At 38.1% G+C, this 13,734-nt stretch overlaps 1 protein-coding gene and 1 long non-coding RNA gene across 4 annotated transcripts in view; both read left to right on the forward strand.

The window, feature by feature from the left end:
• LOC306663133 overlaps positions 1 to 13,734 on the forward strand; it is a 123,358-nt gene that overhangs the window by 39,507 nt on the left and 70,117 nt on the right. The window lies entirely within an intron of this gene.
• Positions 8,132 to 9,875, forward strand: LOC306664803 (heterogeneous nuclear ribonucleoproteins C1/C2-like). Of its 2 annotated transcripts, none has more exons than XM_079145904.1 (2): positions 8,132 to 8,260; positions 8,307 to 9,875. In XM_079145904.1, the coding sequence occupies exon 2, from the start codon at positions 8,368 to 8,370 to the stop codon at positions 9,199 to 9,201; it is 834 nt and encodes a 277-aa protein (XP_079002030.1). In that variant the 5' UTR covers positions 8,132 to 8,260; positions 8,307 to 8,367; the 3' UTR covers positions 9,202 to 9,875. The 2 variants fall into 2 exon arrangements, with proteins under 2 accessions (XP_079002030.1, XP_079002031.1); XM_079145905.1 differs by having other exon boundaries at positions 8,138 to 8,684; positions 8,724 to 9,874.

Below are 13,734 nucleotides of genomic sequence, written 5' to 3' on the forward strand. Positions count from 1 at the left end.
CTACAACTTCTCAGAAATATATCGCCTTGTCAGGGCTCTTACTTAATTAAATCTTCCAATAAATTTCTTGAGAGACAAGTCACTAAATAACAGCTATTGATGTGGCAATAATTATTTTATATGAAGAAGAGTCTTGGACATGAGTACTGAAACAATCAACATCCTGTGAAAAAGTAAAAGAAGGGAATGCATTTGATGTGTTAAAGTTGAATGTGTTCATTTTTCCTTTTTTTTTTTTTTTTTTTAATCCCTTCAAGACGTCTGGTTTTTTAAATGCTGGGGCCTCTCAGTCTAGTTTCTTACCTATGTTTCCCTATTTGTCTCTGTTTCCTCATGTTAGAATTCTTTGGTTTTATGTTTCAGCTTACTAATTTATTCTTGGGCTATGTTTGGTCTAGAAATTATCTCACCCATTGCATTTTCAAATTCATTAACAGTTTTAAAAATTTTTTCTACAATTTGTAATTATCACATCTATACACACATTCATCATCTATCTTTGTATCTATCTTTGGTCTTATGTTTGTGTTTATTTTTGCTCAATAATTTTTCTATTCTATTTAAATAAAAATTATGTCATCAATTATTTCTTTCATATCCTTAATATTTTTAAGTCTTTGTCAGAATGCTTTTTTTAAGGTACTGAGGATTGAAGTCCCCTACCAATGAGCCATACCTTCAGCCCCCCCAACCCCTTTTTATTTTCTATTTCGAGACAGGATCTGGTTAAGTTGCCCAGGATCTCCTTGAATTTATGATCCTCCAGCCTCAGCCTCCCATGTTTCTGGGATTATGTGCCATCGTGGCTGGCTTTGTTGGACTGTTATAAAATAAATACCATATGGAAAACTCCATTAGCTGATTGTTGATTTTGATCCTTAACATCAGATTTTCTTGGTATGTTTTGGAATTTTTGCATAATGATTTATTTTGAACAAGGAGAATTTCTTTCTTTCCCACTCCTTCTTTCCATTTGTCTATTTCTTTCTCTCTTACATACACACACATGCATGTCCTTTCCAACTGTACAAGCACGCATTGCCCTCCTGCCCCCCTTATCCTTATCTGTATAGGGAATTCAATGTTCCTTCTGTATACTTTGGGTCTTTAAGAGAGTACTAGGTTTTGTAATCACAGTTTGAAGTTACAGCCCCCATGGGATGGCTGGGAATATGAGGAATCCAGGCTGAAGACAGAAGGCAGCTTGATTCCGTTTTGGAGAAACATCCTTTCCCCCATGCCTCCATAGACCCATGATTTCTACATACCTTGAACTTTATTCAGCAAGCACTAGGTCTTATGTTTCACCTACATCCTTTTGCTTGTGGGAGAGACTTACCAGATCCATGTCTCCACGCAGTACTTGAAGCTGAAGTCATGTTTGACTATGAGAGAACTTCTTTGACTGACTTCTGATCCAGCATCTCTTAATGTTTTGCTGAAACTGCAAAACCCAGAAAACTGTGCCTCTGTTAACCACTCTCTGTTGTTTTCATCTACATGAATATCCACCATATATTTGATGGATGTGTTTCTGTGTGTGCATGCATGTGTGTGTTTAATATACACCCATTTTTGGTGTGTGTTGGAAAGGAAGTTTCTTGAAGCATAGGTTCTCAGCATCAAGTTGGCCCAGAAACCTCCTTATCTTTTCTAGCTTCTTGAAAATATAGCTTATTTTCAATAACTACATTTCTTCCCCATAAGTTATGTGTTCTACTGATCATTAGGTGTCTGCTCCCATCATATTAATGAAACTGCTCCTATCAAAGTCAAGGTCTAACTTGACTCCATATTGTCTGGTTGATTACTGACAGTTCCATTGCTCTAACTTGCATGTGTGTTCTTAGAATAAACCTCTCTCACTCAAATAATTTGAATGAGCTCATGTTCCTTGCAAACTAAAAATCCTAATGAACACAGAACTGGAAAAAAGAGGTCTTTTTAAGATTGAGTCATTTGCATAAAATGCTTTAGTGCCCCCCCCCATTACATAACTAGGAGAAGAAGCTGAAATTGCTTAGCAAAACATCTCTCGTGTCCTGCATACTTTTTTTTCCTTTTGCTTTCTATCATGCTCCCTTACAAAACCCATGTGAGGTTTTTATACCCTGGCACCAAGCACAAATGCCTCCATCCATTTGCATGTACTACCTGCACATTTTTCCTGAAATCCCCTCCTCTTCTGTCCTTGTTCTTTTCCTCTGCCAACTCAGGAATCATAACCTTCCTTTAGGAATGCTTTTTCTACAAATATTAAATAATATTCAATAAAAAGTAACTGAGAGTCTTTTATATACATTTGTTATGGTTTAGATGTGAGGTGACCTCTAAAGCTCATGTGTGAAGCAATGCAAGAAAGCTTAGAGGTGAAATGATCAGGTTATGAGAGTCTTGACCTAATCAGTGTATTAACTGGGTGGTATCTGTAGACAAGTAGGGTATTGAGGGGTGCCTTTGGGGTGTATATTTTGTCTTTGTTGAATGGAATTCTCTCCCTCTCTACTTCCTGCCGCCATGCCCCCAGCTGCTTTCCTCTGCCACACATTTCTGTCATGATACTCTGCCACACCTCAGACATTGAAGAATGGAGTCCTCCATCTAAGACTTAGATCTCTGAAACCATGAGCAACAGACAAACTTTTCCTCCTCTAAAATTGTTCTTGTCAGGTCTTCTGATCACAGAAATAAAAAAGCTGACTAAAAGAACATTATGCTGTGTATTGAGAATTTCGTGGTTGGCTGGAACCGAGGTGCTCCGAGCCCAAGAGGAGATTTCATATTAATGATATTATTGGAGAAGACAGAAACTCATCAAGTGACAACTGGCTAAATGGAGAACTGCACGTGTGACCAGTACTGTAAAAGATAGAGTCATGGTGCTATGTGAACCGGTAATTAGGAATGTTCACCTTGTGGATATTTCTTTGTCATTCCCATGGAATCATACACTCCCTCCTCAATTATTGTGTACATGGTTTTGTTGTTTCAATAACCAAAATGAATTTAAATGTCTTTTTTACATGTTTTTCTCTACCTCTAGGCTGTAAGACCTTCACTCATTTTGAGTCTCTGTAATGAGAATATTTGACTCCAGCACATAGTAGGCATATGTCAAATATGATCAATAAAATACTTCCTGACTGAGTTTAAGTGTAACTTAAGTTGTGGATTATATAAAAATGCACATAGAAATCAGTTTTTATTTCTATTATTTACTTTCTCTAGAACAAGAAGTTCACTGTCCAGTTGCTTTGCAGAAAAGAGTATTATTCTCTAATAATTATAAGCTTTTTAGCATTCTTTCCTTATAGGTCACAGACTATTCTAGCAGTTACTTGCTAGCTTTGAGGTTGGAAAATGAGGGAATAGCATTCATTAGTTTAACTATGAATTATTTCAAAGGTCATAGCACAAGAGCACAAACTACACTAGTGCCTTTCAGAGAATGGAAAGTGATGAACATCTATTTGATGAAAAAAATATTGTAATGAGAACAAAAATAGTCAAACAACTCTATCAAACATTTCTGAAATAAACAGAATGATAAGGCAATGTTAAATAAGCCTATGATTTCTCATCCTATTGATTTTAAGATGCTGAAACATACAATAAATGGTCAGAGTATGAACTCCATCTAGATGTTAGTTCAATTCCTCACATGAACTTGAACACTACACACAGCTTATACAGAACCACGATTAGGTCCATACGTTCCCACCCTACCCTCTTCTTCTTTTTAACTGGGTCAAAAATAGAAACAACTTTGGGTTTTGACTCATGCCCCCTTCCCAGTGATCTGTTGAGTGCTTCTCCAGGCAACTGCTCCACAGGATACATAGTCCAGAGCTCCGACCTGCAGCAGACACTGGCAGGCCAACAGAACGCATGGTCCACTTAACATATCTGGGCACCAAGTCTTGGTTCTGGGATATCCTGAAAGTCTCAATATGACTAGAGATGGCTTAGAGATCCTCTGGCACTGTATTATCTTTTGTACATTTTATTTTGGTGCTCAAAGTTGCTTTATTTAAAAAAATTTTTATTAGTCTATTACAGTTGTAAAATATTAGGGTTAATTTTGACATACTTATAAAAGCATAGAATATAATTTGTTCCAAATCAGTCCCCAGTACTTCCCTTTTTCCTCACCTCTTCCTTCTTTTTACTTAGTTCTATGATTTGAATGTTTGTGTCCCCTGCAACATTTGGGTTGAAATCCCCCATGCAGCAGTATTAAGAGCCTTTAGGAGGTGAGAAAGTCATGCCTCATGAATTGGATTACTCTCTATGATGTCTTCTCTTTTGAGGTGTTTATATGTGTAGAATCATATGTGTGTAGATATAGTATTGTTGCCCTTATAAAAGTGTTTGGTGGAAAGAGTCCTCCCTTTGCCTTCCTCCATGAAGACAGCATTCGTCATCAAAGGTCATAGCAACAGGGCATCTTGGAATGAGAACAGCCCTCAACAGACACCAAACCAGCTGTAACTTTTGATCTTAGACTTCTCAGCCTTTAGAACTATGTGAAATAAATTTTCATTACTTATAAATAACCTAGCCTATGGTATTTTGTTATAGCAGCATAAATGTAATAAGATATCTGGACAGCTTACAATCTCAGTAAACTCCCAAAGAGGTACAATACAATGGTTGAAAGATGCTGGAATTAGATTTGGTTTGAATCACAGCTCTAGACTTACTGGCAATTTGAACACAAGGCAAGCTTTGTAATGTCTTCTTTCCTATTTCTGAACAAAAGTAACGTGTAAGGACTAAGTGGTCAGGCACACGACAAGTATACATCAGGTATATTCAAACCAAAGACTGGGTGGACACACACACAATTGTGCTCTTGTTGGACAATCCCTCATTCCCACATAGTAGCAGGGAAACTAAATTTATTCTGATATTTAAACAGACCAGTCCAGTCCTTTTTCAGTCACTCTATTCAAAGCCAGATGCTCATAGGTACTATTAAGTCAAATTCCATTTTATTAGTTCATGTTAGTAATTCCTGGATCTTTCCTCCCTGTTTTCTTCTACCTGAAAACTCCTCAAGGCATCAGGTACACCATTGCCTGGCAACAAGAGTAACAAGAGAACGACAGAAGTATGTTTTCCAGAGGGGTGTGAGGGGTGTATCAATGAAAATGGGGTGTTGTATGGGTAATTCTCATTTCCTTTGTATTTTGATTTGCTTGCTGCTGCCTTCACCCTCAATAAATATACACTTTTTCTGTAGTGGGTGCTGTGGTTTGTCCAGGTTTTCCTAGGAATGACAGAATTCCTTATCCCAGCAGTTAGTAATTTTGGTGGCTATGGATCTTAGTTGACTTGCTCCCCAGAAATTACCTTCTACTGAAGGTCACTCCCTTGACTCATGAATCATGGTAGGTTGGTGGAGAACCCTTGCCTCCAGGTCTCCAGATGTCCTGGATTGGGTGAGGCCTGTGTTGAAATGCATTGTAGCACATCTACTCCCAACCCCACCTGCCCTCTCTATAGATGTCAATCCATGGGAGTTTATCAATTAATTTCCTGCTGCCAATCTTCATCTTAGCCATTACTGAGGAACCATGCCTAAAATACCCCTAGACCATTCCCAATTTTCCTGAGAAAACAGGCAAGAGAATCAAATTCAATGATGACTTTGCCATTGTTCCAATATTAAATTCTTGTTTTAGAATCATGTTCAGGAATCTTGGCATGATCTTAGGAATGTTCTTATGGTGGTAGTGTCTTGAATGTCATTACTAACTTATTGAAAGAAATAAAACATCACTATAATGTATTGAGATAACTGCCTTAATGACAGTTGGACATTAGTACAGTAATAACTTATTGAAATATTAAGTTGTGCTTAGTTCTAGGGAGCTTTTTAAAAAATATACATACTTTTTAGTTGTTGGTGGACACAATATTTTTATTTTTATGTGGTGCCGAGGATTGAACCCAGGGCCTTACACTACTGAAAACCGCTGCTTCTAGCCTGGGTTGCTGCAAGCGGCTCCGCAGCCGCTTCTCTTACAGCCCAAGCGGCGGGAGGAAAGACACATACACTTCAGAAGTTCATGATGCAGCTTCCCTTTATTCAAATAACACACCTTCAATATATAAGCAGTCTCATGCATAAGCAATTGTAACCAGATATGTCCATCCAATCCTGTTAAAGGTCAAGTGATCACTTGCTCAAGCATACATGTAAAGTATATCTGTCCACGGCTAGGCAGCTGAACTGATTATCATACAGCCAATTGTAAACGCTTCCTGCCTCTCTCCAGGCATAATCAGGACGCCGTTTGCTCTCTGCCAGTCGCCATCTTTAGATGCACGAGGTGTAACCCTGGGCCCCGGGTTTCGCCCGCCACATTACACATGCTAGGTGGGCGCTCTACCACTCAGCCACAGCCCTAGCCCCAGTTTTAGGGTTCTTTTCCCCTGTTTCCAGAGTCTTGGTTCTTTTTGTTCTTTCATCCTCAGGAACATTTTGTTTCGTCACTGATTTCCTGTACATAAACTCTAGATTTGATGTGATTGTGTTTTTGAAAGTCTGCTTTAGTTTATGATATTAAGGGATAGTGGTAATGGAGACACAGGAGGAGGAGCTAGAAGAATTTGAAGTAAGAGGTAACTCTCTACTGGGTATAAAGTGATGTTCAGATTTTTCTGAAAGTTGGAATCCATGATCTACTCTTAAAAGCACCCAGAGCCTTGATCAAACATTCCCTGATAGAAGGAGAGGTAACTGCACAGCATATATGTGTGCATACGGATGGAGTCTTGAGTAATGGTCCAAGTATTATTAAGATCCCTATGGCTACTGGCAGCAGAGATGTTAGATGTTAAGAAACCTTGAGAAATGGGAGAAAGACAGTATTCATGGTTACTACTGTATCCCAAAGACCTGAGAAGTTCACATGTTTGGCTCCATGTAGGATTTCTGTGTGTGATTATGTTGGATTTTAGGAACTGATATAAGAGAAACATCCAGCAATAACTAATACTGACTTTCATACCACCCATGCAATTAACTTTGAGTCAAAGTTAATTAAATTGAAAATAAAATAGTATAACATTTCTGGCATACCTAGTGCTTTATAGAATGAGATTCACCCATGGAACCCTCGTTGAGGTATAAATTCTAAAGCAGAAGCTCCAAACTATGTTGAACTATTGTGAAATAAAATATATTTTTGGGGGTATGACTTCGAAGTGCTACATTCACTTGGATGTACATTTCTGTCTATACAGCTGCATTTGTAACAGTGGTGTTCATGTGGGGCTAGGATTACATACACCTTAGTGTGTGGTGCAATTTCAGAGATGGTTGAGACAAGGGTCACGACTCCTTTAGGTCTGGTTTCCCTCACTTTGAGTGGTTCCTGCTACTTAAATCCACACAAGGTTTTCTGTGATGCAAAGCACACAGATTGTGACTCTTAGTTGTTTTTAATAGCTCAAGGTAAAACTAACTTCAGATATAGTTTTATATTAAGCTCTTCATATTTCATATTGCAATGAAAATCATAAAAATTATAATGACCCTTTATCTTGATCTTCTAAGTCTATGTCATTTGCCCTTATTTCATGCCACAAGGAGCATACAAATGACAATATCCAGTGACAGCTTGACTCTAAGGTGTTTCCCGGCAGACTCTCTGACTTCTGCTCAGCTTGTGTTTCTTCACAGAAGTGCCTTAGGTTTTCAGTTTCATCCCATGTATCAGCTGTAGGTCCTTCTCTTTTGATTTTGTGATTTCCAGTTGGATTCTATACTGTTGAATCCTCTTCCTTTCCCAACTCACTTGATTCAAAATTTCACATTTCCTTCTCTCAGCTGTTAGTGTTTTCTTCCAGAAAACAGACACTTGCTCTACTAACTTTGGTTTCCAAGGACACGCATAATCTTCCCGAACACCAGTCTAACAGTCAGAATCAGGCACATCCCATGTATGCAACCAATAATCTTTCTGAATAGTATATTCATGTCTGAGGGAGATTTGAAAAGGTTTATAATGAAATTATAGGATCAAAGCACCTATAATTTTGCTGCAAGCGGCTCCGAAATTATAGGATCAAAGTTCTATAGAGAAAGATGGAGGATTATTATGTTAGAAAATGTAGAAGACATTTTGTGAAGAGACGAAGGCTGAGCGGTTGCGGCCGCCTTGCTGACCTCGAGCAGCGGTCGGCTTCTTCACATAGAATCTGGGAGTAGGAGATTCAGAATCGAATCTCTTCTCCCTCCCGCCTCCTGGTTACAAATCACTTGAAATATATAAGTTAGTGGAACTTTGCTTGAGTGAGATTTTTTTGATCTTCAGCTACATTCTTGCACCTTTGTGAAAAACCTTATCAATCACAATGGCTAGCAACGTTACCAACAAGACTGATCCACGCTCCATGAATTCCCGTGTATTCATTGGGAATCTCAACACTCTGGTGGTCAAGAAGTCTGATGTGGAGGCAATCTTCTCGAAGTATGGCAAAATTGTGGGTTGCTCTGTCCATAAGGGCTTTGCCTTTGTCCAGTATGTTAATGAGAGAAATGCCCGGGCTGCTGTAGCCGGAGAGGATGGAAGAATGATTGCTGGCCAGGTTTTAGATATTAATCTGGCTGCAGAGTCAAAAGTGAACAGAGGAAAAGCAGGTGTGAAACGATCTGCAGCGGAGATGTACGGGTCAGTACCAGAACACCCTTCTCCGTCCCCTCTACTCAGCTCCTCTTTTGACTTGGACTATGATTTTCAACGTGATTATTATGACAGGATGTACAGTTACCCAGCACGTGTTCCTCCTCCTCCTCCTATTGCTAGGGCTGTAGTGCCCTCTAAACGCCAGCGTGTATCAGGAAACACCTCTCGAAGGGGCAAAAGTGGCTTCAATTCTAAGAGTGGACAGCGGGGATCTTCTTCTAAGTCTGGAAAGTTGAAAGGAGATGACTTTCAGGCCATTAAGAAGGAGCTGACCCAAATAAAACAAAAAGTGGACTCTCTCCTGGAAAGCCTGGAAAAAATTGAAAAGGAGCAGAGTAAACAAGCAGTAGAGACGAAGAATGATAAATCAGAAGAGGAGCAGAGCAGCAGCTCCCTGAAGAAAGATGAAACTAATGTGAAGATGGAGTCTGAGGGGGGTGCAGATGACTCTGCTGAGGAGGGGGACCTACTGGATGATGATGATAATGAAGATGGGGGATGACCAGCTGGAGTTGATCAAGGATGATGAAAAAGAGGCAGAGGAAGGAGAGGATGACAGAGACAGCGCCAATGGCGAGGATGACTCTTAAGCACATAGTGGGGTTTAGAAATCTTATCCCATTATTTCTTTACCTAGGCGCTTGTCTAAGATCAAAATTTCACCAGATCCTCTCCCCTAGTATCTTCAGCACATGCTCACTGTTCTCCCTATCTTTGTCCTTCCCATGTTCATTAATTCATATTGCCCTGCGTCTAGTCCCATTTTCACTTCCTTTGACGCTCCTAGTAGTTTTGTTAAGTCTTACCCTGTAATTTTTGCTTTTAATTTTGATACCTCTTTATGACAACAATAAAAAGGATGTATGGTTTTTATCAACTGTCTCCATAATAATCTCTTGTTATGCAGGGAGTACAGTTCTTTCCATTTATACATGATTTCAGTAGTTGCTTCCCTAACTGCAAAGGCAATCTCATTTAGTTGTAGCACCTGAGAGCAGCTTTGAGTTAGAGGTATGTGTGTTATCCCCCACGTAATAGTCCAGTGTGGGGCTGTTCAACACAAATGTAACAATGTATTTTTGTGAATGAGAGTTGGCATGTTAAATGCATCCTCTAGAAGAATAATTAGTGTAATGGTCTTTGTTTTCTAAAGTTGATACTGTGGGTTATTTTTGTGAACAGCCTGATGTTTGGGACCTTTTTTCTCAAAATAAACAAGTCCTTATTAAACCAGAAAAAAAAAAAAAAAAAAAAAGAAAATGTAGAAGAATGAAAATTTCTGCTGTTACATGTTGAATTGTGTCTCCCCAAAATTTATACATAGAAAACTTCACCACAGTACCTCAGAATATGACCTTATTTGGAAATGTGGTTATTGCAGATGTAATTCATTAAGATGAAGTCATGCTAGAGTAGAAAAGGCCCCTGATCTATTATGACCTGATCTATTATATCCCTATTAAAGGCCCCTGATCTATTAAAGGCCCCTGATCTATTATATCCATCCTTATATAAAAGGGAAATTTGGACATAGCCATGCACACAGGGTGAGTACCATGTTAATATCAAAGCAAAGATAGACTCATGCATCTACAGGCCAAGAAATTCCGAAGACTGTCGGCAAACTGCTAGAAATAAGGGAGAGGCCCAGAACAGATTCTTACTCACACACCACAGGAGGAACTAACCCTGACAACACTGATTTTGAATATCTAGCCCCCAAAACAATGAATTTCTGTCATTTAAGTTTATGGTACCTCGTTATTGCAACCAGAGTAAATAAATGCATGCTCTTAAACACAGATTCGCATTCCTAATTAGAAAGCATAGTCTCTAATGTAATTTCTTAAATAGCCATATAAGTTGGATGATGAAAACTTTATTTTTATAAGCCAAAATTCAATCACAAGAATATATATGGGATATGAATTCCTCGTCAGTTCATAAGTTCTACCCCTTATATAACCAAAGTATTTACCAAACAAATTAAATTCAAATATACCACCTTGAACTTAATTAATTCTCATTTTCCTTTATGAGTGGTCTGACCCTGACTTTACCCTGGTTTTGATTCCTTAAAAGGGAGAACATTTGGCATAGCTCCCAGTTATATTTGGCCTTTTGCAAGTTGAGTGTTCCTTAGAACTTCCTTCCTCCCCACCCATGCTAATTAATTCAGGAATAGTTTATTAACTAACAGTTCTGAATCTTTCTACATATTCTTCAAGAAGTACTTTTAAGGTGCCCATGTTAACCAGGCACAGTGCTAGGCACTAGAAATACAGCTGCAAACAAGACAAAAGCGTTTTTTGCTTTCTTTTTTTTTTTTTTAAAGAACCCTATGCACTAGGTTGAAGTTTAAAGAAGAGTCAAACTACAAACTTTGGTGGCCTGGATTTTATGTAATAAAATTTCTTCCAGGTTAATGTGACACAATTGCAGGCATTCAACCTACCCACTTCTCTTCCTTTTAAATTTCTTTTGATTTTTTACCCAAGTAATACATGCACGTCATTTAAGAAATTAGATTAGAAGAGTTAGAAGTCCCTAAATCTGTGGTCCCTTCTCCTCTCTTTTTTAAATCCTGTATTCCAGCCTCATGGCCCAGAGGCAACAACTTTAAAATTTTGTATTTTTCCTGTTATTTCCTCCATATTTATAAACAGTATTCCTTGTTGATTTATTTTTGTTGTTACTTACTTACTTACTTATTTATTCCATTATTTATGTAGTAGCACATATTGATTGACACACTCATGGGGTTCAGTGTGAGGTTTCCATACATGCATGTAGCATGCAGCTTATCAAATCCAACCACCTTCCCCCCGGAACATCCTTCCCAATGTCTAGTAGCCACTATTTTACTATCAATTGATCTTGTTTTTAGCTTCCACATATTAGAAAAAAATGTGGTACTTATTTTTCTGTCGTTTATTTCACTTAACATAATGTCTTCCAGTTCTACACGTTGTGTTGCAAATGACAGAATTGCATTCTTTTTCATGTCTGAATAATACTCCATTGTATATACGTATCACACTTTCTTTATCCACTCATCTGTCGATGACCATGTAGGCTGATTCCCTACCTTGGCTATTGTGAACAGTGTGCCTCAACAAACATTGGTGTGCAAGTATCTCTTTGGCATACTGTTTTCATTTCCTTTAGATATATACCCAGAAATGAGAAGCTGGATCGTATGACAGATTTATTTAGAATGTTTTGAGGAACCTTCATACTCTTCTCCAAAATGACTCTACTAATTTATATACCCACCAACAGTGTATGAGCTCCTTTTACTTTATATCCTTGCCAGCATTTTTTGTTCTTTATGATAATAGCATTTCTAAGTGGAGTTGAGACAAGTTCTCATTGTAGTTATGATTTGCAATTTTCTTGTGGATAATGATATTGAGCATTTTTTGTATATTTGTTGGTACTTCTGAGAAGTATCAATTTAGCTCATTATTGCCTATTTTTAAAAGTTGTATTACTAGTCTTTTTGTTGTTAAGGTTTTGAGTTTCTTACATGCTCTGGATATTAACCTTTGGTCAGATGAAGAGTTCTCCCATTTTGTAGGCTGTCTCTTTACTATTCACTGTTTGCTGTGAAGAAGATTTTTGGTTTGATGTAATCTCATTTGTCAATTTTTGCTTTTGTTTCCTGTGCTTTTAGGGGCCTATCCAGAAAATCACTACCTGTACCAATGTCTTTGATAATTTCCGCATTTTTTTTTCTAGTAGTTAAATGCCTTACACTTAGATCTTTGGTTCATTTTGATATTCCTCGATATGTCAATTTTGGTTATGATTTGTTGATTTCCTGAGGTAGTAATTGAAAAACTTCCCCTCCCTGGAATCTTCCTGCCATCATCACACCCCCCAGTGTGCCTTCTCTGCAGGGTCTCGGCATAGTTCCACCACACATTTTGGGGTAACTGGCAGGTTCATTGCTATGAATATTTAAATGATATAAATTGTTGCTCTAAGTTCCTTTCTTAGACAACTTTGGCTTTTACTATAATCACTAGTTAGAAATGACCTCCATTCAGTGTGAAGACTGTATAATTCCCTGTTTTCAACCACAGACCTTCCTGGTGTCTTGTCCTGATGCCTGGTGGCCCTGTGCCCTAAACTTAGGAATTCTACATAGGTAGATGACTTACTATCTGGTTCTTCTACCCTGTCGAGAGGTGGGGGATCACTTCTTTTGCTGTTTTCAGTCAGTAAGGAGTTTTCCTTCTACTTTGTAGTATCGGTACCTTTTCCTACAAGAAAATTTTGAAGGAATTCAGGAAAAGAAGAAATTCACATGCATGTTCAGAAGTTCAAAATTTCTCTTAATATATGACACATTTCTCTCTTGCAGACTCAAGACTAACAAACTTCTCTCACCAGCCCAGCTCTGAGGCAGGCTCATTTGTTTTCATCTCAAACATTTTGTGTAATGTTTTACTATTTTGTTCCATCACGTTCTTTCTGCTTGTCTCTTTCTCTCTCTCAACCTCTTCCATTTTTCCCAGGGGCCCTCAGATTGAGGGAAAGATGTAAAATGGTATATAACCGGCTCAATGGGTGAAAATTCAAACATGTATGTGTTGCATTTATTGTATCAAAATATTAGTGAGGCACACACTCAGATGGCAATAACACCCTAAAACCTCAGTTCATCCATGATAAATAATTTTTTTTTTCTGAATCAATTGAGTAGCACAAATTACACCAAGAGAAGGGGCTTTCCATATTCAGATTGCTGAAGAATTAATTTATCATCTCATTCCATTCTCACTGATGATCTGAATTTACATGATATTGTATTAGGATAATTAAAAGTGGTGCCTATTTTGGTTCAGGGGCTATTAGGCTAGAGATACAGTCTTAAGTTTGTATATTCAGCAAAATTTAAACTTTGGGGAAGAAATGGCAGAGTTGTGCTGTTGATATTCACAGACTGCTTCATTTCTACGTTCCCTGATTGCTTGGCATGCATACCGTATACTAGAAATTCTGTTAAGAAAATTAGCTATCATGCAGA

This window comes from Sciurus vulgaris (genome assembly GCF_902686455.1).
Source record: "Sciurus vulgaris genome assembly, chromosome: 6".
Classification (NCBI taxonomy): domain Eukaryota; kingdom Metazoa; phylum Chordata; class Mammalia; order Rodentia; family Sciuridae; genus Sciurus; species Sciurus vulgaris.

Excerpts from the sequence above, each read along its gene's own strand:
- LOC306664803 (XM_079145904.1), top strand. The coding sequence starts at position 8,368 with ATGGCTAGCAACGTTACCAACAAGACTGATCCACGCTCCATGAATTCC.